This window comes from Oryx dammah, unplaced genomic scaffold (assembly GCF_014754425.2).
Source record: "Oryx dammah isolate SB20612 unplaced genomic scaffold, SCBI_Odam_1.1 HiC_scaffold_23, whole genome shotgun sequence".
Lineage (NCBI taxonomy): Eukaryota > Metazoa > Chordata > Mammalia > Artiodactyla > Bovidae > Oryx > Oryx dammah.
In genome coordinates, this window is record NW_024070207.1 from 13150261 (window position 1) to 13175382 (window position 25122).

The window sequence follows — 25122 nt, forward strand, 5'->3', positions numbered from 1 at the left end:
TTAGGGAAGGGGTCAATAAACTACAACCGGTGGGCCAAATCCAGGCTGCTGCCTGTTTTTGTAAACAAAACTGTACTGAACACAGACATGTTCATTCCTTTACTTATGTCTGGGGCTGCGTTCATACTACAGCAGAATTGAGTACTTTCATACTACAGCACAACTGAGTAGTAGTGACAGAGACCACACCACCTATAAGGCTAAAACTATTTACTTCCTGGCCCTTCACAGAAAGATTTGCCAATCCCTGCTTTAGGATAGGGCCCTATGTTATCCATCTGACTCTATTCCCCTTCAGTCTAGTTACATCCCCTTATCCCCAACTCCCCATATTCTTCCCATTCTGAATTTGTCATTACCTTATTTAGCTCCTGCTATAATTTCATCCTGGAATTCCCCTCCCTCCCTTTTCTAAACCCTGTATCTTTAAGGCAAATCTTAAGTCACACTGTTTACTTAAAACCTTCCCTATCTGTTCTATCAGCAAATGTTTCCTGTACCATACCACTTAGTTCCAAATGATCAAACAGTTTATTGCTCTGTTTCATGTTGGTGACAATCCGTCATTACAATTAGACTGTGAGCTCCCTAAAGACAGCAACTGTGTCTCGAATATCTCTGGAAAATTCCACAAAACCTAGCCACTGTGCCATGTACCAGTGAGGTGCTCAGTTAGTATGTGTTGTTTGCGTTTCTTAAGCTGAAATTCACTCTAAAAATGTTGTAAGCTTGAGCCCTGGTAGTTGCAGCTGAAATTTGATACCCACAACTATTAAAAGTGATATTACAAGTGATTTATTTGTAGACATTCCAGCAGTGTGATGGCTGAAACCTCTTTTAGCACTTTTGAGATCTATAATAAATACTCTTAGGATGACTTTGTGATGGCAGACAATCTTCTCTAATGACCCTCTCAAATTCCCTCATATATTAACAAAACACTTTTTTCAGTGAATATAAAACAGAGTGAAAAGGGAAATGATGTCAGAATTGGGGTGAGTTACACAAATTTCTCACCCTCAGAAGACTCCGTATGCAGGATAGTATACTAGTTTTCTGTTTTTAATAAAATGTGCAGCAGATATTAAGCTACTTAAGCCAGAAGTCCCATATATTTAACTGAATAAACCTACTCTGTATGGAATACCTCCATTTGGATTCCCCTGCCATCACCTAAAACTCATCACACTGAAATGAAACATCACAAACCAAGGGTCTAATACCTTTAAAATTGAAAAGGTAGATGCAGGGGTGGCAGAGATGGCATAAGAGGATGTTACATAGTTTTAGTATCTAACATTTGGATTTCACAAATCTCAACTATTTGGTTAATCACCAGAAATTCACTACTCCTTTCACTCAAGAGAAATAGAATGACTCGGCTCTGGACTTTTGCCAAACTGATGTCATTCCTAAACTTTCATTCTTGTGAGTCAAGTCCTAATCAAAGATCTCCATTATGGGCCAGACTCATGTTTAAAAGACTATTTTACTTAAACTAAGGGCAGGCAGTTATCATAATCACTGACTAGCCCTAGGGACCAAGAACCAACTACCCTGAAATTAATCTGAGGTTGTCATCCAAAGTTACCAGTCTGTCAAATATTAAACCTAAAATTCTTATGGTTTCGTATAAATTAAGGCACAACTTTTAACTAATTGTATTATAGTTTTGGACACAAAACAAAAAAGGATTTGGGGAATTACTTTCCCTCCACTCTAACAAAAGATTTGCTACTGAGATTTCAAGGAAAACACCACCCAAAGCCCTCACGCCTCCTTTCTCCATACTCCCAGAACACCCTTTGCCCTTTCACATACTTTCCTCTGCTTAGAATGTCCTCCCCCCGCTTTGTTCACCTAGCAAACTCTGATTTTTCCTTGCAGTTTCAGCTCAAATGTATTCTGGTTTGTAAAGCCTTCCTTGACTCCTTTAGGCTTTATTTAAAGCTGCTTCCCATTTGGCATACGACCCTCATTAATACAATTATTTTATAGGTATTTAACTTTCTTATTTACATATAGGGGCTTCCCAGGTGTTGCCAGTGGTAAAGAACCCACCTGCCAATGCAGGAGAACTAAAAGATGCTGGTTTAATCCCTGGGTTGGGACGATCCCCTGGAGGAGGAAATGGCAACCTACTCCAGGATTCTTGCCTGGAAAATCCCATGGACAGAGAAACCTGGCGGGCTATAGCCCATGGGGTCACAAAGAGTCGGACACGACTAAATGCTGTGTGTGTGTGACTTAACACACACACAGCATTTACATATATCTCATCCCATTTGTTCATAGGCATCTAGGATTGTTAACTTTCATTCTTATGTCCATAATGGCAGAGGGGATATCTCATAATACTTGATGAAAGAAGAATGTATGATCTATCCCTCCCTACAAGTTTTAAAACAAACTATTATACTCTGGCTTTAACAATTCCTTTGTCTCCTAAAAATAAATGAATGAAATATATAATGCTATTTGCAGCAACATGGTTGGACCTAGAGAGTGTCATACTGAGTGAAGTCAGACAGAGAAGAAATATCATATGATACCCTTTATATGTGGAATCTAAAAAGATATGATACAAATGAACTTACAAAACAGAAACAGACTCACAGACTTATGGTTGCTGGGGGGAAGGATGGGGGGAAGAGATATGTTTCGGAGTTTGAGATGGGCATGTACACACTGCTATATTTAAAATGGATGACCAACAAGGAACTACCGTATAGACCATGGAACTCTGCTCAATGTTATGTGGCAGGCTGGATGTGAGCGGGGTTTGGCGGAGAATGGATACATGTATATGTATGGCTGAGTCCCTTTCCTGTTCACCTAAAATTATCACATTTTTTGTTAATCGGCTATTTCCCAATACAAAATAAAGTTTTTAAAAATTGTTCCACCATAAGTATTTTACTAAATAATCCCTACACTGTTTCCATAATTTTTTTTTTGTTTGTTTTTTTTTTTTTTTGTTTCCATAATTTTTAAAGTTTATTTCAATTGGGCTCCATACATCATGCATCAGTGAGGTTTAATTTAAAAATCAAATCATTTTATTTATAATCGTAGAAAATAAATTTGAAGAAATTCTGAGTTAACTTATCTGGCTGGTTTTAAGAGATGATTTTAGAGTTTTCAGAGAATAGAATCATATCTGAACAAACCATTAGAAACACCTCAGGTTGGGAGTGACTCACCGGTACTCCTTGGTGTACTCAAAGTCTTGCTTATTGTAGGCCGGTTTTAAGAAATTGCACTCGATGACTCCAATTACCCCCACACCTTCTCCGTGAGTTGGCTTAGAAGAAAAATAGTAATTTCAACACTGACATTAATGTTGACTGCCTAGAGGCACTTCCTTTTGATTCCAAACAGTAACAGAAAGGTTATATAACATTCACGGGCAGGGAAAGGCCAGTAATATCTAGAGAAACACTGGGAATTTACTCCAATAGACTGTAAGTATTACAATGAATTGGAATCTCTGCCAAATTTTAGCGCAGAGATTTTCAAACTGTAATCCATAGATTCCCTAGGATTTTCCAGGAAAACTCTACTTCACCTATGCTACCTCAAGGCACTTTCATATGTTTTATATTAAGGGATTGCCATAAGATTTCATTTGACCAAAGAATGACAATACTAAAAAAACAATTAAGGTTATATACTCCTGGTCTAAGGAACTAAAACCAAACTCCATCTGAAAAAAATTAAGGATGCTATGTAATCATCACACTCTATTAAAATAAAACAATGTTTATATATGTAAGGCCACCAAACAACTGTGAAAGAGTCACACCTGTAGTGATTAATTACAAGTTGATACAAAAGAGTTTTGCACTTAAAATCATTTTTGTATTCTTTAATGGAAGGAACTGAGTCAAAGTGTAATTAGACTGGCACACAAACAAGTTGTATAAAGATGATACAACAATGAAAAGAAATACAGGCTGCAAACTAGCTCTCCTGGGTCATATGTAAAACTTTGTCCTGCTGCTACTGCTAAGTCACTTCAGTCGTGTCCGACTCTGTGCGACCCCATAGACGGTAGCCCACCAGGCTCCCCCATCCCTGGGATTCTCCAGGCAAGAACACTAGAGTGCGTTGCCATTTCCTTCAATGCATGAAAGTGAAAAGTGAAAGTGAAGTCACTCAGTCGTGTCCGACTCTTAGCGACCCCATGGACTGCAGCCCACCAGGCTCCTCCATCCATGGGATTTCCCAGACAGGAGTACTGGAGTGGGGTGCCATTGCCTTCTCCGAAACTTTGTCCTACTGTGTAACATAAAGCAGCTTATCATCCTTTGTGCTTTAGCAATCTTATCTATAAAATAGGGATGAATGGGATACTTGTGGATATTACCACTTTAAGCTGTCATTAAAACTTGAAGATGATGGTAATATTTCTATACTTCAGTTATAAAGCGCTTTTGCATGATTTATTCCATTTAAATCTCTCAACCCTGTAAACTCTAAGGTAGGTAGGGCAAGTAAAACTACTGTTGTTGTTTCCATTTTACAGGTAAGAAAATTGAGCTGCAGAGAAATTAAACAATGTAGCCAAGGTTACATGGCTTTTAGTTGGAAAAGCTGGGACTCAAATCCTGGTCATCAAACACTAAATTTTATGCATCTTCCACTTTGCCTTACTGTCTCCACAAGAAAATGGAAAGCACTACCTCAAACATTAGTAAACTTATACACGTGGCAGATTTGCTGGTGCTCTCATTCTACCTCTTATTAACAGTGACCTAAAAAATGCATTCAGTAAAACTCCTGGGTTAACATTTATGGAGAATGATAAGTAGAAAGAGCTTCTGAACATAAGACAGCTCACTGATATCACAGAATTCCAGGATCAGATTTAACCATCTCAAGATGGCAGTAAAAAGCTATTCATTCATTAGTTTATCACTTTTGCAAAATTTAAATCTTCTTCCTATTCTTTTCAGCCTTCTATGACAAAGAAACATTAACTACTCACCTTCACCTGGCACCCCACCTTCTCAAAAGACTTTATGAGGCGGTTGTTATGATACATCATTACTCCAAACTGGTTATTATTCTTGCAAGAGAACCCAAAGGTTATTTTCACCTGCTTATTCTGAGAAGAAAATCATTAAGGAGACAAACACCAGAGGCTTTAGCACACAAAATTTTGCATTATATTATAGCAAAAAAACATCAACCACCAGTGTATATGAACTGGTACAAACTTTTCACAAATCATTTTAAAAATCTGTATCAACAGCTTTAAAAATATTCTTAACCTTTGACCAAGTAATTCTATTTCAGGAATTTATACTACAGAAATAGTGAGAGAAGACCATAAAGGTTTATGAGTTATAGAGATTTATCAAATATTTATAATAGCTTAAAAAACAAATAATTTATATGTTTGACAATAAGGGAATGACTAAATAAATGTTAGTGTAGCCACATGGTCTGTTACACAGTTCTTAAAATTATGTCCTTGAAAAATATTTGGGAATATTAGGAAATATTCAGAATATAATAATAAGTATCACTGAAAAATATGTACTATAAATATATGCATAAAAAGACCATAAGAAAATATATCAAAGTATCATCAGTGATCTAAAAATTCATAAAACATAAAATATTACCTAACCTTTGCTAACTCCCTAATTTACTACTAGATAAATACATGGCACAACACAATTATAAGCAATAAGGTATGTCCAGCTAATCATACAAAACACAATGAAAGCAAAAGCACAAGGAACAAAATCACTTTCAAAAGTAAAGGACAATAATTCTGCTGGGAGGTAGCTATGCTCACCATTATACCACCAATGCACACTAATCCTGTTGTAACCTATTTCATGGGAAGAAGCTAACAAGCTTGAATAAATAAAACAAACAGAACTAATTATACATAAACATGAATAATTATGAATTTTTAGCAAGTCCTATTTGATTTAAAAATCAAGGTAAGGGAGTGAGAAAGATAAAGGGGAGAGAAAGAAACTGAGATTTTCATTAAAACAAATACTAAAAAAAATCTTCATGTCTAAATGAGTTAAAATCTTTGTTACTTTTAAAAAAATTGATCTCCATTATCATCTCTAAGTAACAAGCTACTTGCATCAAATCCATGTGATAATTGGACCAGGTATGATATGAAGACATAACATAAGTGATACATAAGACAGTAATATTTGGCTCACAACATCCCATGTTCTGGTCTCCAGAAGCCCAAATCAAACTACAAGTAAGACCCCATTCCAATGCAAAAAGGAAACAGGGCAAAACTGCCCAAAACAAAAAACCAAAATTCTACACCACAAAGTTAACACTTTAAAGATAAAGACTGTCAAATTGTTTCCATTATATACTTTTAAACTCTAAATTATGACGTGGGAGTACACTGGAGTAGGAGGTTCCCAAATTATTATGAGGGGAAAGGACAAGAGGGGAGAAGAAGCCTTTGATAACTGAGGAATAATTAAGTTAGGATCAGTATCTTTTCCCTCAGTGACCTTTGGAGAAATTTTATTAGAAATTACATTTTACTCATACCTGTAGTGAATTCATTTAGCCCAAATTCTAACAGGGGAAGGTTACTAGTTTAATGGGAAGGGAGGCTGAGAAGAGCTGAGGTATATAGAATAAACGCTTAGAAAGTATCCTGATAGAAACCCATAAGAGAAAGAAGCTGAAGGCAGAAATATAGTATACCCTGAAACAGTAGTTGAAAAGCACTTCTTTAGACTGGCTCTGTTAAACTTATGGCACTAAGATCCCAGCTCCATACAGTGATATTATAACTAATTTACCTACATATGCTAATGATGTTAGCTCTGGCTTTGTTAAACTGGGTGTGGGTTTGTTTATTTAAAAAAAAAAAAAACTTTCATAGTAGACAAGGATTGTGTTCTCCAAAAGGAGAAAATCAATCTGCTTATAAGTAACAACCATATGGCTATTTTAAAAGGGAACAGCATTTTCTAATTTTTGGTCAAGGGAAGAAAGACAAAGCAAGCTAGATAATGCCTCTGATTAAGTAAACAATGTGTGAACAGGTTTCTTGGGCCAAGAGCTGAGCTTATTACTAGAAAGTAAATGACAAGAGCAATTATTCAAAAGTACTTATGAATTCTCATCCTTTCAAACACTTGTTTGGCCCCCAAATTCATAAACAAAGATGGACCTAATTTAAATAGTTTGCCTTAAGATTCCTCAAGTGTCTGAAATCCATTCCCAGGGCAATCAGGGGGCAGAAGTGAAAGTGAGTAATTAACTTCTCTGCTGCTGCTGCTGCTGCTGCTGCTGCTGCTACTGCTAATTTGCTTCAGTCGTGTCTGACTCTGTGCGACCCCAGAGACAGCAGCCCATCAGGCTCCCCCGTCCCTGGGATTCTCCAGGCAAGAACACTGGAGTGGGTTGCCATTTCCTTCTCCAATGCATGAAAGTGAAAAGTGAAAGTGAAGTCGCTCAGTTGTGTCCGACTCTTAGCGACCCCATGGACTGCAGCCAACCAGGCTCCTCCACCCATGGGATTTTCCAGGCAAGAGTACTGGAGTGGGGTGCCATTGCCTTCTCCGAATTAACTTCTCTGAATGGCTGCAATTATGAGAAGTACAAGGAAATTTATGTCAAATCTGTTGACGATTTCTCTCACCCTAGGTTTCCCATCTCCTAACTTCTATCAACATAAGTCTGGACTTCTTACAGCAAAACTCATAGCCTATTCATGATTAACAAATTTAAGTCAACATTTTGCAACAAATTTAAGTCAACATTTTGCCTATCAATTAATATGTAACAAAATTCCTGTACAAACCCAACAATATGGATCATTCCTTATAGCAGAGATTCTCAAACTTGGTTGCTCATTATAATCTGTGGAGGATTTTTAAATTAAAAATATTTCTTATTAAAAATAAAAAGAGATTTCAGAATCTACTGAACCAGAATCTCTAAAGACTCAAGATGCTGTATTATTTTAATAATTTCCAGGTGATCTCTGATAAAACTGGTGCATAGGTTGGTTTTATAAATACCTCCTTAGACTACAGTAAAATAGGGCTTGTCCTATAACACACATTTTTTAATAGGAAAAGGAAAGAGTTCTGTTTTTCTGTGCCAACTTGGAAATCTAATCCTGAAACAAAGAGGTCAGTTTCACGTAGTTGAAAGGATACTGTGAAGGTAGGTTTATATATATCATATCCTACGTTGGCCAGGCTCTTGGCAATCATCTGGGTAGTCACCTTCTTCTGACGCAGAAAAATTTTCATTCGTGGCTTCATGTATAGAATGCCACAAAATGCCTATGGAACAGTGAAGGGAAAGTTATTACACAATTTTGCCAATTCTACTGACATCCCCATAAAACGCTGCTAGCATGAGACCTCATCTGGGCAAAGATTTGGCTCAGTTTGTATACTTTGTTATTCTACATCAACTACCATACTAATAAGTACTGCTGACTATATTAGCTACACTGTTTGACAGTGAAAAGGAATCCGAGTATAGGGTTAAAAGGTTGTCATCTTTATATAACTAAAGTGAGATTTTGTTCTGTAATATTTTCATGTTACAGGACATCTTACCTCTCACTGTTGAAGAAAAACCACTCTTACTCACCCGTAATGAGTACTCTGTTTCTGGCAGCTCAGAGGAAACGCCACCAGTCTCTTTTTCATCTGTGCCAAAGTCTGTTACCAGGATATCATACTGATCTGTATCAAAGTCCAACTCAGACTTTCCATCTTTATTTCTGGGTAAAAGAGAGAAGTACCAATCTAACAAAAACTGGCTCCAAAGGACAAAAATGCACTAGGAACCCAAGAGAAAAGAAACAACATGAGCCAAAACTCAGATACCTATTTCTTCCCCTGACTACCAGTTCAAAGGAACTATGTGTTACTTGCTTTGAAGATCACACAATTATTTAAGAGTATTTCCAGTCTAAACAATTCTGATATGTTTCATAGAGGTGTGATACTAAGTAGCAAAGGAAAGAAAAAAACAAAGGTGGGGATGTCTGTGATCTGATAAATCAAATGGATACATCAGCTATCCTTGAGGCAGGATCTTAATACAGAATTGTTAGGTAGGTCATTCAACAAAATTTCCCCCAACTGAATAAACAGATGAATCAAAATCTACTCTTTCTAACTTCAGTAATAGTATAAGGACTAATAAGATTTCCCCAGATCTAATTCTATTTATTAGAAGAAAAAAAAAAGGTTGTGATAGAAACAACATATCCTTATTAGTCTTCTAGGAGATCATTTATATAATTGTTATTTAACTATAATAGTACTCATATTCCTTTCCTAAGGATATTTCTTCTCATAATCCCTTCAGGTCACTTAAATATGGTCTATTCCTAGACCTGGGGCTACATCACTAACAACTGCCAAGAGAAAAAAGGCAAAACTCATCTTTGTTACTGGAAAAAACTCCAAACAAATGATGGATTACAGAGAAAAAACATATATCAGAATAACGGTCCCCCAAATTTGTTCTGTGTAATGGCAGTCCCGCAAAATGCTCTTAAATATGAAATAAAGATATAAAGTCTGTATAATCAAATAAAATTGGAAAGACAGTTTCTGATTTCCAGAGCCACCTCTAGCTCTAGGGACACCTTCTTCATACTTCAGGCTTCAGAGGCTCAGAGTTGCTGTGCTGAAAATGTAGCTCCTTTTTCAGGGCTGAACCAGAGCCACTATCATACGTATCCTGTATAAAGTTCAGATCATTATAACAGTATATTCTATATTTTCCAGGATAATCTGATTCCTGCTACCCATCCCACTCTAACAAATGTACTCTGAGGAGATTCCTGTCCCCCACGGCCTTCATTCACCATTCACTGTCCAAGGAAAAGAGGTCTGGAGAGACAGTTTTTTAAATTTGGAAACTGCACACTATATTGCTCTCTTAAATATTTTCACTGTATGTTGAAATAACGTTAACATATTAAAGCCTCTCAGAAGTGCTATAATAATGTGGTAAGCTCTGTTTAAGCCAGCTTTTCCCAAAGTTATTTGATCATGGAATCTTATTTATGTAACACCTAGTACCATATAACTGAGAAACAATATACAAAGAGAAAAGTCTGCTGAGAATGTGTTTAAATCAGTGGTAATACTTCATGAAAATGATCCTTTATAATATAAATTATATTACTTGAGGCTTTCCTAGTAGGACACAGGAGGATGTAAATTACCTTGCTTTTTTTTTTCTTTTTAATTCAAAGTATTTTCTTTTTTTTAATATACACATGTATACCTGTGGCGGATTCATGTTGATGTATGGCAAACCAATACAATATTATAAAGTAATTAGCCTCCAATTAAAATAAATAAATTTAAATTTAAATAAATAAATAAAATAAATAAATTATATGGACCACCACAGTTTTTTAACTAAGTTTTACCCAACTAAGAAATGAGGCAAAATACCTGACCTATGGAGAAAAAGAAGAATGAATATATCTGATACTGTGTTCTATTAAACATAAGAGTAGCACTTCTATTTTATATTAAAGATTTTTTGGTTTCAATGGACACTATTTTATTTAACATGATGAGGTGAGACAAATGACATATCCTAAACTATTTCTAGGTAGCTTTATTAGCTCTAAATATATGACCTGAAGTCAACTTCATTACAGTTCAAATTTATCTGCTTCAAAGATTTTTCTATTTCTGATCCAACTACTCTGAAAGCACAAATACACATGTCCTTATTATTTTAAGATTGTGTTGTGCTTTGTTACCCTAAATTTTCTTCCTTATACTTCATTTTCACTGTCAAATAGGTGAAATAACTATCACTGACCTATCTCTAAACAGTGTCTGTGAATATACAATAGATGTTTATAATGGATTTGGAAGATTTTAGAATAATATTGAACTATCTTGATGGTAACAGCTTTAGAATATGTATACAGGTCTTCGCATTATTAAGCTGCACATTTTACCACTGCCTCAAACAGAGCTGTGGTTCTAAGAAAGTTAAGGAAAAGTATGCAATGAGATACAAACATGTATCAAAATTTATCTACTCTGCTTCTCTACAGAAGAGATTTATTAAAATATGCTTCATTGTATTGCTTCTGTTTATTAGAATCTATCACTCTTGGATACTATACCTGCGGACGTTCCAAATGAGAACACGAGTGCCTTTTTTGCCTGGGATGGCATCAAACTGGGACAGCAGGTCATTTTCACTGTTGAAAATTGAATAGTTCAAGATGGCTTCTAGGCTAGGCAAGGAATCCTCAGTAATAATCATTTTTTGTAAAACCAAGTATAGTCAAAGAAAAATTATCATCTTCAGAGGATGCTATCACAGGAATATCTGCCTTTTGGGTTGCATGCTTAGACAAAATATAGACATAAAGATATAAAGATTGGACATTACTGCTTCAGAAGAAAGGGAAGCGGGGGGCGGAGGAGGAAATGCAGAAAGATTATAGAGACAAATACCAAAATCAGTTACCCTTGCAGAATATTGCTTCAAAAATTTCATGTAAATTAAGACAGTCCTATACTTAAGAAACAGATCAAAGTCTGAATTTTTAGACTCTTTGGAAGCAATGAGTTCAAACTTTATTGCTATACTATCTGCATAAAGACAACCTGGTATCTAACAAAAATAATAGCTTGCCCAGTTATAGAAAAATGAGCTATTCAGCTGTCAGATAAGCTAATGAACAGTATGTTTCTAGGAGGGTGACACAAATATAACTACTTTTATGGGGAAAAAAAGAGAGAAGGCCCCAGGGAACTGTACCGTAGGAGTGGTGAGGGGGTGGAGATAGTATATAGATCAAATCATGTAACAATGAAAACTGCAAAATAACAAAAACATTTCTCAGTTTCTTCCAATGATCCATTTATTTTAACAATGTTTAATAGAGTGAAATTCTAGTTAAATTTAAGACATCTGAATACCTCTTTAAATATGAAAACTTTTGATAGCTGGATTTGACCTGAAGAAAGAGGTTTCTATCAAAATTGTCAGGTTAGACTAATTTTTAACTAGCATTTCCTATTTCCAGAAAGGATATTGTTCTGCTGGTTGAATGGAACAATTGGTACAATAACTGCTTGGGCCTGGATACATTCCAGATACGTCTGTGACAGGAGTCCAACAGTGAGAGTGCCCCCGTTCTTGGTGAAGACAAGAGCATCCTTTCCTAGCCGCATGGAGCCTGACTTGAAACCATTACCAAAAACTCCGATGGGACACTGGCTCTTCTTTATGACTTTATCTGTAAAGCCAAAGCTGCAATTACACAAGAAAAAAGAAATCAGAAGAAATCAGAAAGGCAAAAGAGCATCCTAAGATAGGTAGGCCGAATGTTTGGCTTACAAATGAAGAACACTTGTAAAAAGTTCTTCCTTTTGGTATTTCTGGGCAAAACTATTAAGTTAAAACTATTTAACATAGGAAATAACCATGGGGTAATGGCACTGATTTTCCTGTGTGGTTTGTGTGTACATAAACACTTCCACTGCATTAGAATCACATATTATAAAGGTAAAGGTAAAGGTAGCCTCTTTTCACTAACAGAGGCTATGGCGCAGTTGCCTTTATTGTTTAGATAAAAGAGCTCTGTTTGCTAATAGAAAAGTTAGGGGAAGATGAGCAGGGTAGTTGTCTCAGAGTACACCTGCGAGAGGGTAACAAGAGTACCAGATACTGACACTAGTCAGAGGTACGAGGCAGAGAGTAGGGATATAACCTAACCTGGTTATATCACTCTCTAGAAATTGGAAAGTCAGAGGTTATATATCTTGCAAATTTCAACTATTCACTCAAAGGATAACACTTCCAATTCTTACCCTCTGCTCCATCTGCTGGGACATTTCATTGGAATGTGGCCAAGGGATGAAAATAGGTAGTTCTGCCTCTGAATATCAGCAAACAGCTGCAGTATAAAGTCTCTCTTGTTTTACTAAGGGCCTTTCACAAAGCCACCTCAACAATCTCTGCAGCCCCTTAGGATCAGCTTAATCTAGGAGCTAGATCCTTCCCCTTTCTTCTATTTCCATTCAAACACACAACAAAATGACCAAACCAAACAAAAACTAAAGACAAGGAAAGCTAGAAAATAAGTATTACCTTCATATATCTTCTTTCATGACAAATAAAACTAATTTTTTAAGGATGAGTTCTCTCTAGATGGACTAAGTTTTTAATATTGTACACTACCATCCATTCCATAAGTATTTACTGAGTACCTACTATGTGCTGTGCATCATGCTAAGCAGTGGAGACACAACTGTTAATAATAAGAGACATAATTCTTGCCCTCATGGTTTACAGTGTAAGGAAGGATTTCATATATTACAGATCAGATGTTTTTCCAACATCAATAAAATAGATGCTCTACCTGCCATGGCTGAGCAGCTTGGCCTTGGCTCTAACTCTTTTAATTGGGTTGAAGTACAATCCCTGGGTTGGGAAGATCCCCTGGAGAAAGGAATGGCCACCCACTCCACTATTCTTGTCTGAAGAACTCCATGGACAGAGGAGCCTGGATGGCTACAATCCATGGGGTCACAGTCGGACACAACTGACTCACACACATACACACACCTGATTTCTACTTCCTGGAGGTGGGGGTTTGTGTTTACTTGCTAAGGAAGGAGGATCACTTTTTAATTTTCAAGGGTTACAGGATACCATTGTGTCCCTCGAGACGAGACACTTTAAAAGACCTTTGTGTATCCAGCAAATAAATCCAATCACATAAAAAGGTAATTTCTAGGGTAGAACTTCCTTTGAAAATACCAAAAGACCATTGAGCTTCTGCAGTCTATAGGCCTTAGCAATCTGGAAAGTAAACTTAAAGAAGTTGGTTAAGATTCAAGCACTCCTTTTCCTCCTGTGACAGAATTACCTAAAAACAACACGGTTTTGAGGAGGATTAAATGTCATACTATGTATATAATATATTATAACTTACAAAGCAGTATTCAAACTTCAATTTTAAACTCTAGAAGTCATTCAGAATGGTCATATGCTATCATCTACTTCTACTTCAGATCTAATGTCATATCTAAAACTCAGGGCTCTTTATAAACAGTAATCTTCCCTACCATGTAAAATGGATCTACAGGGTTATTTGGACTTTAACCTTCTGTAATGCTGCCAAGATGCTCCAAAATCAGATGGTGACTGAGCCATGAAATTAAAAGATGCTTGCTCCTTGGAAGAAAAGCTATGACCAACCTAGACGACATACTAAAAAGCAGAGACATCACTTTGCCGACAAAGGTCCGTCTAGTCAAAGCTATGGTTTTTCCAGTAGTCATGTGTGGATGTGAGAGTTGGACCATAAAGAAAGCTGAGTGCTGAAGAATTGATGCTTTTGTACTGTAGTGTTGGAGAAGACTCTCGAGAGTCCCTTGGACAGCAAGGAGATCATACCAGTCAATCCTAAAAGAAATCATCCCTGAATATTCATTGGAAGGACTGATGCTGAAGCTGAAACTCCAATACTCTGGCCACTTGATATGATGAACTGACTCATTGGAAAAGACCATGGTGCTGGGAAATACTGAAGGCAGGAAGAGAAGGGGATGACAGAGGATGAGATGGCTGGATGGCATCATTGACCTGATGGACATGAGTTTGAGCAAGCTTCAGGAGTTGGTGATGGACAAGGAAGCCTGGTGCGCTGCAGTCCATGGGGTCACAAAGAGTCAGACACGACTGAGCGACTGAACTGAACTGAATGCTACCTAAGCTTCAATTAGGTGGTCAAGGGAAAGTGGTGAAAATAGGGAGATTATATTGCTTCTTTAATTTCCTTACCATTTCTGCTTGTTCTGCCATCTATCATCTTTTCCTCTTCATAACGATAAACTTTCATTGTATTATAGCTTATATGGTGGTGGTGGTGAAGTTGCTAAGTCATGTCCAACTCTGGTGACCCCATGGACCATAGCCTGCCAGCCTCCTCTGTCCATGGGATTTCCCAGGCAAAAATACTGGAGTGGGTTCCCATTTTCTCCTCCAGGGGACCTTCCCAACCCAGGGCTGAAACCTGGACCTCCTGCATTGCAGGCATATTTTTTACCGACTAAGACTACCTAAGGTTGGAAAGATAGGTAGTGGGACAGGGCAAGAAACAGAAACGCCAACAGATGAGAACGAGGTGAGAGGAGCTGGAGGCTCAGTTTGTTTTTGTTGTTATGTTACCTTTAACTCTTCCTCTGTGCTCTTTTATTCCACTTGCATTCCCATATTAGGTATTCTATTTAACTGAAAAATCTCAGAATACATGCCAGATACCAATCAAATCGTTGCCTAACATAAATGTATTCACAATAAATAACAGAATTGTAGGAATGACTCTTATATAGTTTGGTATGTGTGTTAGTCGCTCAGTCATGTCCAAGTCTTTGAGACTTCATGGACTGTAGCCCACCAGGTTCCTGTGTCCATGAAATTCTCTGAGCAACGATACTGGAGTGGGTAGCCATTCTCTTCTCCAGGGGATCTTCCTGACCCAGGGATTGAACCCAGGTCTCCTGTATTACAAGCAGATTCTTTAATTTTCCATAGATATTTTGTCTTAGGTGGTTTCTCTTCACTAAGTAAGTCCTATTCTATCTCTTTAATGAAATAGACAACAGTATTTACACACCAAGGGGGCTCTGTGAGTGGAATCCAGGAAAATAGCAGCTTCTTTTCAAGTTCCTTAAAAAAAGCCAACTTTAGAATCTAGAGAGGTAAATTTAAACTGGGACTCTGGTCAGTTAAAAAAAAAACCTTAGCAAATTCATGGACATAAAAGGGAAAGTACTGCTGTTTTCTAAATGTACTGGTGATATAATGTGTAGCATAAAATAATGAAAGGATACTCAGCATACTGCTATTCTCTGGCTGTTGTTTTAGAAGAACAGACCTACTAGGAAATATACTTCTTAAAAGAGGTTTTTCAACAAAGGCAGCTGAATATAGATTAGTTGGTTCACACACTATCCCCATAAGCTAAACAGAATTAATTGTGAACCTTAAAGGAATTTAATGATAGGCTTTTTCTTTTTACCTTAATTTTCATGGGATTTTGTATTTATGAGAGAAACTGTTACTTACTTACATAACTATTTTATTAGCCTGAAAATATAAGAGTAGCATAAAAAGTTGGAAAATGTAAATAAGATTATAACAAATGCTATAAGTCAAATAGAATTTCTGTAGGCTTAATAATTTTGTATGATTACCTCTGTTATTTTTTCCAAATACAAAAGTAATATGACCCCAAACGGAAAAATTAATATACTTCATGAAAGTTTTCAATGCTACCTCTAAAATTCAACTATTTTAGAACAAACTGTGGTACATGGAATCCCTGGCTGGAATTCTGGACTAAATAATCTCTTTTAAATAAATGGGACCTTCTAACTGATTCAAGTTTGTTTCAAGATATGATCAGAAATAAAGTCCAATACATATATTATACTTAAGCCAGGACTCATTTTTTAAATTCTCTAAAATTAAACAGACTTGTGGTTGCCAAGGAGAGGAGGAAGGAGGTATTGGGATTTGGGGATCAGAAGATGCAAACTGATATATATAGAATGGATGGACAATAAGACCTACTGTATAGCACAGGGAACTATATTCAATATCCTGTGATAAACCATCATGGGAAAGAATATGAAAAAGAATATATATACATATATATATATGTATAACTGAGCCATGTTGTTGTACAGCAGAAATTAACACATTATAAACCAACTACACTTCAATAAAAAATTTAAAAATTCTCTAAAATTAATTTTTAAATATGAGGAACAACTGCCCACCTCAAATTAGTGGGAAACACATTTGGCATGATAATGTCAAAAAAATCCTAAGGTTACTGTAGTTTCTGCCTGTTTTGTTCCTTGTGAAGGAAGCAAAATTTTGAATTAATGATATTCATCCTTTATAGCTGAACTCAAATGACATTTCTACATGGTCATCTTTTTTGATTCCATAGACTAGATTAGATCCCTCTGCTATATATTCTCATAGAAACTACTTTTCCTTCACAGGACTTACCACTAGTAGAATAACCTATGTAGTTGTACTACTAGTCAATTATTTTGTATCTTTTTCACTAAACTGTCAGCCCCTTGACAACAAGGATCATGTCTGTCTGGTTCACCCCTTTATCTCCAGTGACTCTCACATAGGTAGGTGTTCAGTAAAAATTTGGTGAAAGAATATAGAACAAAAGAGACAGTGTTAGTCGCTAAGTTGTGTCTGACTCTTTGTGACCCCATGGACTGTAGCCCGCCAGGCTCCTCTGTCCATGTCATTCTCCAGGCAAGAATACTGGAATGGGTTGCCATTACCTTATCCAAGGGATCTCCCTAATCAGGGATTGAACCCAGGCATCCTGCATTGCAGGCAGATTTTTACCATCTGAGCTACCAGGGAAGACCAGAACAAAAGTTGTTGCAATTACTGTTGCAATTATTTTGAAGCCATCCTCTTCCTTCCTCCTGCCTTATAATTGTAAGCACCAACTCTCACATATCTAGTTCCACAAACAAAATAGAAGGTGGTAAGATTTTTTTGTGCCCACTATTTGACACCCATGTTACTGGGATAACGTGTGGTGGGAAGGAATCAATAAGAAGATACGTGATTTTAGGAAAAAAACTAGTACATACAGATTTAGACATATAAATATTTTGGTTCCACCCCACCTAAAATCCTATTTTTCATTATATAAAATATTAACTTTAGGTGATAAAAGTGAGACTGTAAGTTCAAAAATAGGGCCAACTCCATACCTTCACCAACATACCGGCCACATTCTTATTTCACTTCTAGAAGCTTTCCCCAGATATTCTTCTAATTATGAGGATCTGAGACATATGGTACACAGATTGCTGACTGGTAAAACATAACCAACTTTATAATTGGTTATGCCCAAATTTCACTTCTTTGATGACTCAAAAAGATTTCCCTAGAAACAGGGTTAGAGAATTAGAATACCTTCAAGGAGAACTATAACCAAATAAATCTCTTCTATTTTTATAGTTCAGAGTGCTTTCCCTCCTCCACTGGTACTCATGCTTCACACACTAGTGCAGGAAGCCACATGGAGAGTAATAAACCTCAATTGCTCAAAAAGGAACTAAGAAGGAAGGAGTTAAGGAAGCACTTATCTTTCACTGAGTGATATGTGAAGATAATAAAGTACAAACTTACATTCTTAATTACAAACCTTTTAAAGTAATTAAATGAACTGACAGTGGCAACAGAAATCTACATTACCAGCTTCAGCAGTTAGAAAAGAGAATTTCCTAACTGTAATTCTCCTGCAAAACTTTCAAAGATTATGTGTATGACATCTGTATCTTTCATGGGGCTTGATTATACCTGGGAATGTTCATGGTTCTAATATATAAACTGTTATAATGCCAATACTTCTGCTCTAAGAGTGAATCTAAGTTAATACAAATTGGAGAAGGTCTCAGATCAATGAAGACCTTTAGGTCTTTAGCCTTGCTGTTCTTTTTGCCTGGACTCTCACCCTTGCCCTCTTGTACCTTTACCTCATTAAATTCTACTAATCACCCCTTAGATCTCAGCCTAAACATCATCTCATCTAAGAGGCTTTGCCTGACCTTCTGGATCAGATAGGGCTCCCGTGATGAGTTACCTCATTGCATCCTATACTTTTGTATCATCATACCTATGATTTTTTGTTATGATTACTACTTGACTGTCTGAATTGCCAGCTAGACTCTAGTCTAGACTCTAGTCCCACAAAGTCAAGAAGAGTGTCTATTTCATAACCTGTGTCCTGGCACATAACAGCTGCCCAATAAACATTTGTTGAATGAATTAAGAGGAAGGAAAATATTAAAAGAAAATTATTAAGCCTTAAATAGAGTTCATAAACTCAAGACAAGAGAAAAAGAATGAAGATATCTTTACCTGAGCATTCGGTGTAGTTTATGAGGTGTCATCCCACATCCATCATCAGTAAAGGTCAAACAAGTTTTATTCTTGACCTCTTCAACATCTATAAAGACCGTCCTGGCGGATACATCTGGATCTACAGCATTATCTGCAAAAGGTAGAAATCTGTGATATTAGATCTCTTTTTCTAATATTCTATTAAAATCTCTAGTTCAGTGCCCCTAAGACATAGAAACTGTCCTTTTTTCCCTTCATGTGAATGTCCCAGAAGGTGAGCAGGGAGCATTAATGGTATGGGGGAAGAAAGGTACGACAGCAGATGGGTTTATGAAGCTGATTTCTAGATTTCATATAATGACTGATGTGCAGTCTGCCTTTTTCTCTTCAAACTTCACGGATTATGGGAAAAGTAAGTCCTCCATATACAAAGCATTTTGCTCCATTTTTGTCTTACTTCTTATCTTTTAGCCACTTTACTGCTCACAGATATATACAGTAAAGGGTGGTTATGGAGAAGAGTCGAATCTGCCACTTTGTTACAAATAGATACACACCACACACATTAGAGTTTATTGCGAAGATTTTATTTTCTACTTTTCTTTTACATCACTCTTCCATTAAAGAACACAGATATTATCACCATCCCCATTTATAGCATGAGAGGCACTGAAAGAGTTAGAAGTTGAAACCAAAACACTAACTGCCTGCCTAGATCCAAAGGCTATAACAAGCATGCTTGGAAGAGTGAGTCTGCTTAGGTATTCTGTAATAGTCTTGAAGGTGAGACTGTCTAATTCTCATTAAAAGGAGAACACAGAATTAAAGTAGGGAAAAATATATAGAAAGTTTTACAATTCTTTCTGGGTTAGGTCTTCACAATGGGTTATTTATCCAAGAATCCAAAGACATCAAATATAGCCATATTCTAATATATGTGCCATGTCTGCAACCCCAGGGGATGACACTGGCTAAATAGTCACATCTTTTTGCCACAGGTGCCAGTTTACATAATTGCCAGTCATCGACACACGTGGTACAAAAGTCTCATTAGGGCTCACTTGCTGGAGTGGGAGGGCAGTTTGTGCAATCTGTTGGACTGGTGTCTCAAGCACTCCTGTCTTTCCTGGCTCTTTAAACAAAACAAAGGCCTTCCCTCCCACCCACTTCCCTTTCCCTGGGATCCTACATTGATTTACTGAAACCATGTGGCTGGGCTGGGAGATCTGGGTGGGGTTCTGGTTGTATACTCATCCCACTACCAATGTTCAAATCATGGCAGTTCTTTGTGGGGAACATCACTTACCAGCCAGAGAAGTGTTGTACATATTCAAAATACCAGTTTTTGTAACACAATTAACAGTATCAGTTACAACCACTTAAATGTGTGGAATGTCCATCAAATGAAACAAGGCAGATAAATTTCAAGGGCCACAATGGTGTTGCCAGAATTACTGATAAAATTGTCACTGACTGTAACCCAGAAAGTCTTAACAGCATTAAGGCATCATGGATAGCCCCAGAAGGGGATTAAAAGGTCTGATAGAGTCAATCTTTAAGGACTATGTGGGGCCAAGCCTTGTGTCATGTGATAAATCAAGTGGACCAACTTTTGGCAGGAATTGTTAAGTCTGACATGCAATAGTGCCTTTGTCAGAAAGACAGTGTTTTACTTTGTAATAAGAGGCAGCAGGTTTTTTTCTTTAACTGACAGGATTCAGCACTGTGAAGGCACCTACATTGTTTCAAAAAACTACTTGGCAAGTAGGCCCTGAATTGTTTTAGAACCTATCAATCATGGCTACTGGCAGCCAGGGCCATTGAGACCAATGCCCTTAACTTGTCAACCAAAAGGACGTCATTTCTACTTTGAAAATTTTGGACATAGAGGGATTTTTTTCCCCTAACACTTAATGAACACTTACAGTTCAAACATATAATGCATATCAATCCCAATTCTGCATTTATATAAACCGCATAGACAATGAACCAGCTTGCAGGTCTCTCACAAAAATCACTTTTTTTCCCCATTTTATTGTCAATTTCGCCCAGACTTTACTAGGTGCTTTTTTTAAACAGAAACCTACCAAAGAGTTTTAAGGTAACTACCAGGGGCAGCCTGAACTTTTATCTCTTTGGCTGGAAGCAGGTAGAATACAGTGGGGAGAGGGCACAGCAGAGGCTGGGGCCAGCTGGGGCAGCGGGGAAAGAGATCAGCAGACAGAGCGGCAGCAGCAAGCACAGCTTTGCACTTATTTTTGCTTTTAAGTGCCCTTCTACTTGGCCTCAACCAATGAAGTTGTAATAACAGGTTGGCCTCAATAAATGAACTTCGAATAAAAAAGGCACCAATCTGGCAGCTGGTTTCAATTTCTGTTTAACCTTTCCAATGTTATCAACACATAGCACATGCTATCAAATCCTACAGAATCTATCTTCTCCCGTGGCCCAGCCCACCTAGCCTATGACCAGGCAGGGCGGAAAGAACTCCTATTCAACTCCCTTGGCCCACCACTTAGGTGAGAGCTATACCACAAAATCCTGGGATGTCCTTATCCCCTCACTTGGCTCACACAGTCTCCTGTGCTCTCAGATCCCAAGTAATCTTATCTCTCTTAACCTAGCCCATTGTACCCTCAGTGGGAGGACTCTAACTCCCCTCAGCCACCATGTAGGTAACAGCATGAGAAACCAAGTCTCGGGGACTTTATGTTATCCCCTAACCATGTGACCCGTGGTCTAAAAACAATCATAACTGAACCTTCACAGCTCATTCTAACCTGGGAGGCAATGAGAAAGTTTCCCAAACAGCATCCCTGGAGAAACAGGATGGCAAGTGGGAGATAGCTGGTTTTGATATAGCTCTTCCCCCATCCCCTCCTGTTCCAGGCAAATGGCCTATGATGATTCCTGCAAGGTTGTCAGGGCCAAGCTGTGGCCCTCCCAGACATCCAGTAAGAATCTAAAACTGTTCTCATCTAAAATTAAGGTCATCATCGTCTGACACAAGCTTATTCTTCCTCTCTCCTCTCTCTCATACACACAAACACACACAGTGTCAGCATTCACATGACAAGTTTGAAATATGTCATTTTTTGTCCCTCTCTTTTTCTTACCCTATACATCCCTAGTCTCTCTTACATCTTCCTATTTCTATTTCCACTGTCACTTTCTTAGTTTACAGAGTCTGTTCCCTCTCATCTGCATTGTTGTGATAACCTCCTGCCTAGTCCTTCAAAGCTTTGTCCCTCTTTGCTCCAATTCATCTTATACAATGTTGCAAGATTAACCTTTTCTGAAGCACAGCTCTGACCACAATATTCCCTTGATCAGAAAACTTCAGGTTAAAAGCCCAAGTACCCAAGCCTCCCAGTCTCATTTTGGTCACAGCTCGCCATTCTAACCTCATTCCCTACTTAGTACTTAGGGTAAAAAGATCTGCATTTAAGTCCTGGGTCTGCCACTTAATAAACACACAATCGTGGAAAAGTCAACTAAATTCTCTGAGCCTATGTATCCTTATCTACAAGATGAGAATTATGATGACAACGGTGATGCTACTGCTGTTTACCCCAAAAGGTATAGTTAAAAATATATTTGTGAAAGCTCCATGTAAACTCTCTAAGGACCTATAGTTTTAACTCTTCATGACATCCATGTTCCAATTAAACTCAGCTACTCAGTATTCTTCATGACTTTGTTCATGCAGTTGTTCCTTTTGCTTGGAATGCCCTCCCCTCCCCACACCCATGCCCACATGTCCCAATCCTTCAAATCTCAGCTCAAATGTCACCTCCTCTCCAAAGCCTTTCCTAACTCTCCTTTTCCTGGTAAGCTGGATGTCACCCCTCCTTCCTTTGGACTCCCACAGTACCCAATGTGTCCATCTTTGCGGATATATCACTTTCTATTTTGCAGTTATACAAAGAATAAACCTTCTGTACATGTTTTCTCTCCCCTACTAGAAGATGAACCTATGTCGTACTCATTTTTGTATCCAGCACAGTGAATGCTCAATAAATATTTATCAAATGAATGGTTCACCAGAAAATTAATGCATAAGTGGAGAAGAAAACTACTGAAGGAAAATCTAAAGTGAAAGCTTCAGATTACTAGTTAACACTTTGCTCTCCCTTTTCTCTATTATTAATATGACAGATAGTTGTGATTAGGTTTTAATCTGTGTTGGTATCTACGTGTGCAGGCATGTGTGTGTATGTATATAATACACCTGTATACTTGCACTTGTATGGGTCAGCTTAGACCAGAATTAGGTTCTTTTAAGTTAATGCTTAAGGCAAGAATGATATATATTCGAAACTACAAATGAAACACTTTAAAGATCACCCATAAAGTTCAGTACACAGTATATAGCATAGGTACACATGGTTCTGCACAGTGCTACTGTGAGGGAACAAGCTTCTGTCTCTCATTTCTCACCAAGTAAATTGGTGGCTTTCCCCTCTTTTTCTCTTTTGTAAGTCACATGCACCTAGATCTCACTCCACTGTGAATTTCCCTCAAGGCATGGTGCAAAATCTTAAAAAGACAGTCTAGGATTCCAAACGGTCAATGTCAGTTTTTCTCCTTCACCTTCTAACGAACAGTCATACATATTGTAACCATTTTGTGTTACCGTGAAAATAATCACACTAGTTCCCCATCACCCCTGCAAGTAACTCTCCTGCTGCCCACTGACTTCTCGCTCAAGACAATTCACACTGCAGGGCCACAGCGATTGCTTAAGTGTAGCCTGGGGCTCATTTGGGGGAGCTTTGAAACCGTTTTCAAGATTCTGTTCTGTGCTACCTTGCCCCAGAAACACCTTGCCATATTTTAATTTTTGAAACATTTGCAATGTGCTTGGTGTGCTTCTGCCATTTTGTCCAGGAATGTTTTTCTTCTTTGCTTTCCACACAGTATTTAGCACACTACTGCAAAAGCTGGTGTACTTGGCTTCAAGGGATCAACTGAAAACGCTTTAAAAGCAAACATCGGTGGAGCGAGAGGTTAAGTGCTCAGTTATTCATTCCAGCGGTGCGAGGGCGCTCTTGGATCGCGGACCCAGCGCTCCACGGTCGCAGGGAGCCAAATGCACTCGTGTCATCTCTTAAGAGATGTCCCATCATTCCCAGACTCTCTGGTCCCAAAAGTTAAAGAACTCCGTTTTCCAGACTTTTCTTCATGCCCCTGTGCTAGCCTGGCGCCCTCCGTCTGTCGCGGGCCCCCGTGGAGCCCAGCTGCCTCAGGGCCCGAAATTTGTGTGCATCTCCTTTTGATTATTAACTAAGCTACCCTAAAGCGCCTGGAACGTCACGGGCCAGAGAGAAAAACCACACGGGACTAACTCTTGGGTCACATCTTGTTTCCTCAGCTTTATCTGTGGAACTTCGTCCCTGGCGACGGAGCCGACCCCCTCCGCTGCCTGCGAAGCCGAGACCGGTCCCGACGCCCCCACCCCTGCCCCGGCCCTCCCCGCGCGGCTCTGCACATTCCTCTCGCGTCCCCGGCACCACGTTGGCACCTCTGCCTCGGGCGTTCGCGGCCAGGCCCGCCCTCGCCACTCACCTAGCAGCTCCGCGATGGCACTGAAGGGTCGCGTGTGGCTGCTGGAGTTGCTCTGTAGGTAGCGAGGGCTCATCTGGGGGCGAGAGAAGGTCCCGTCCCGCGTGAGGCCTCGGCCCGCCGGGCCCTCCCCGCGCGCCCCCCGCAGCCCCGGGGCCCGCGCGCGCGCGTCCGCCCCCTCGGGCCCCCGACCTACCGTGCTCAAGCGGATCCCAAAGGCCTGCGGGCCGCTGCCCGGCCTGGCCAGCGCGCTACCCGGCGCGCCAGGGCCCGCGGGGGCCCCTCGGTACAGGAGCATTTTTTTGGCCGCCACGATACTCTTTTGCCGCTGCCGGACTCCTCGCCCGGCCGTCCGGGACTGGCTCTCGCTCCCACCCGCAGCTGGCGGGGCGGGGCGCGCTACAGCCACCTGTCCGGGGCGGGAGGGGTGAGGCCGGCAGAGCCGCGCAGTGGCCCCGCCCTGTCAGCACCTCTCCCAACCCGCCGACTGCCGAGCCGGCAGCGGGGCCGTACAGAAATATGGCGACCTCCTGACAGCCGCTCCTTGATCCCCGCCCCTAATTAATTCTTGGCGTTTGCCATAGGCCAGGACGCCGAGCGGGAAAGCGCCGGGGGGGGGGGGGG

The 25122-nt window shown here is 39.0% G+C and overlaps 1 protein-coding gene across 2 annotated transcripts in view; it reads right to left on the bottom strand.

The window, feature by feature from the left end:
* MORC4 (MORC family CW-type zinc finger 4) overlaps positions 1-24951 on the bottom strand; it is a 61189-nt gene extending 36238 nt beyond the window's left edge. For both annotated transcript variants that reach the window (XM_040265024.1, XM_040265023.1), the window contains exons 1-9: positions 24695-24951; positions 24502-24574; positions 18952-19084; positions 12062-12279; positions 11141-11288; positions 8620-8752; positions 8175-8303; positions 4991-5110; positions 3204-3304 (exon numbers count right to left, since the gene is read on the bottom strand). In XM_040265024.1, the coding sequence (XP_040120958.1) occupies positions 3204-3304; positions 4991-5110; positions 8175-8303; positions 8620-8752; positions 11141-11288; positions 12062-12279; positions 18952-19084; positions 24502-24574; positions 24695-24796 (1157 nt within the window). In that variant the 5' untranslated portion in view covers positions 24797-24951. The remainder of the gene's footprint in view (positions 1-3203; positions 3305-4990; positions 5111-8174; positions 8304-8619; positions 8753-11140; positions 11289-12061; positions 12280-18951; positions 19085-24501; positions 24575-24694) is intronic.
* Between the last annotated feature and the right edge of the window lie 171 nt (positions 24952-25122).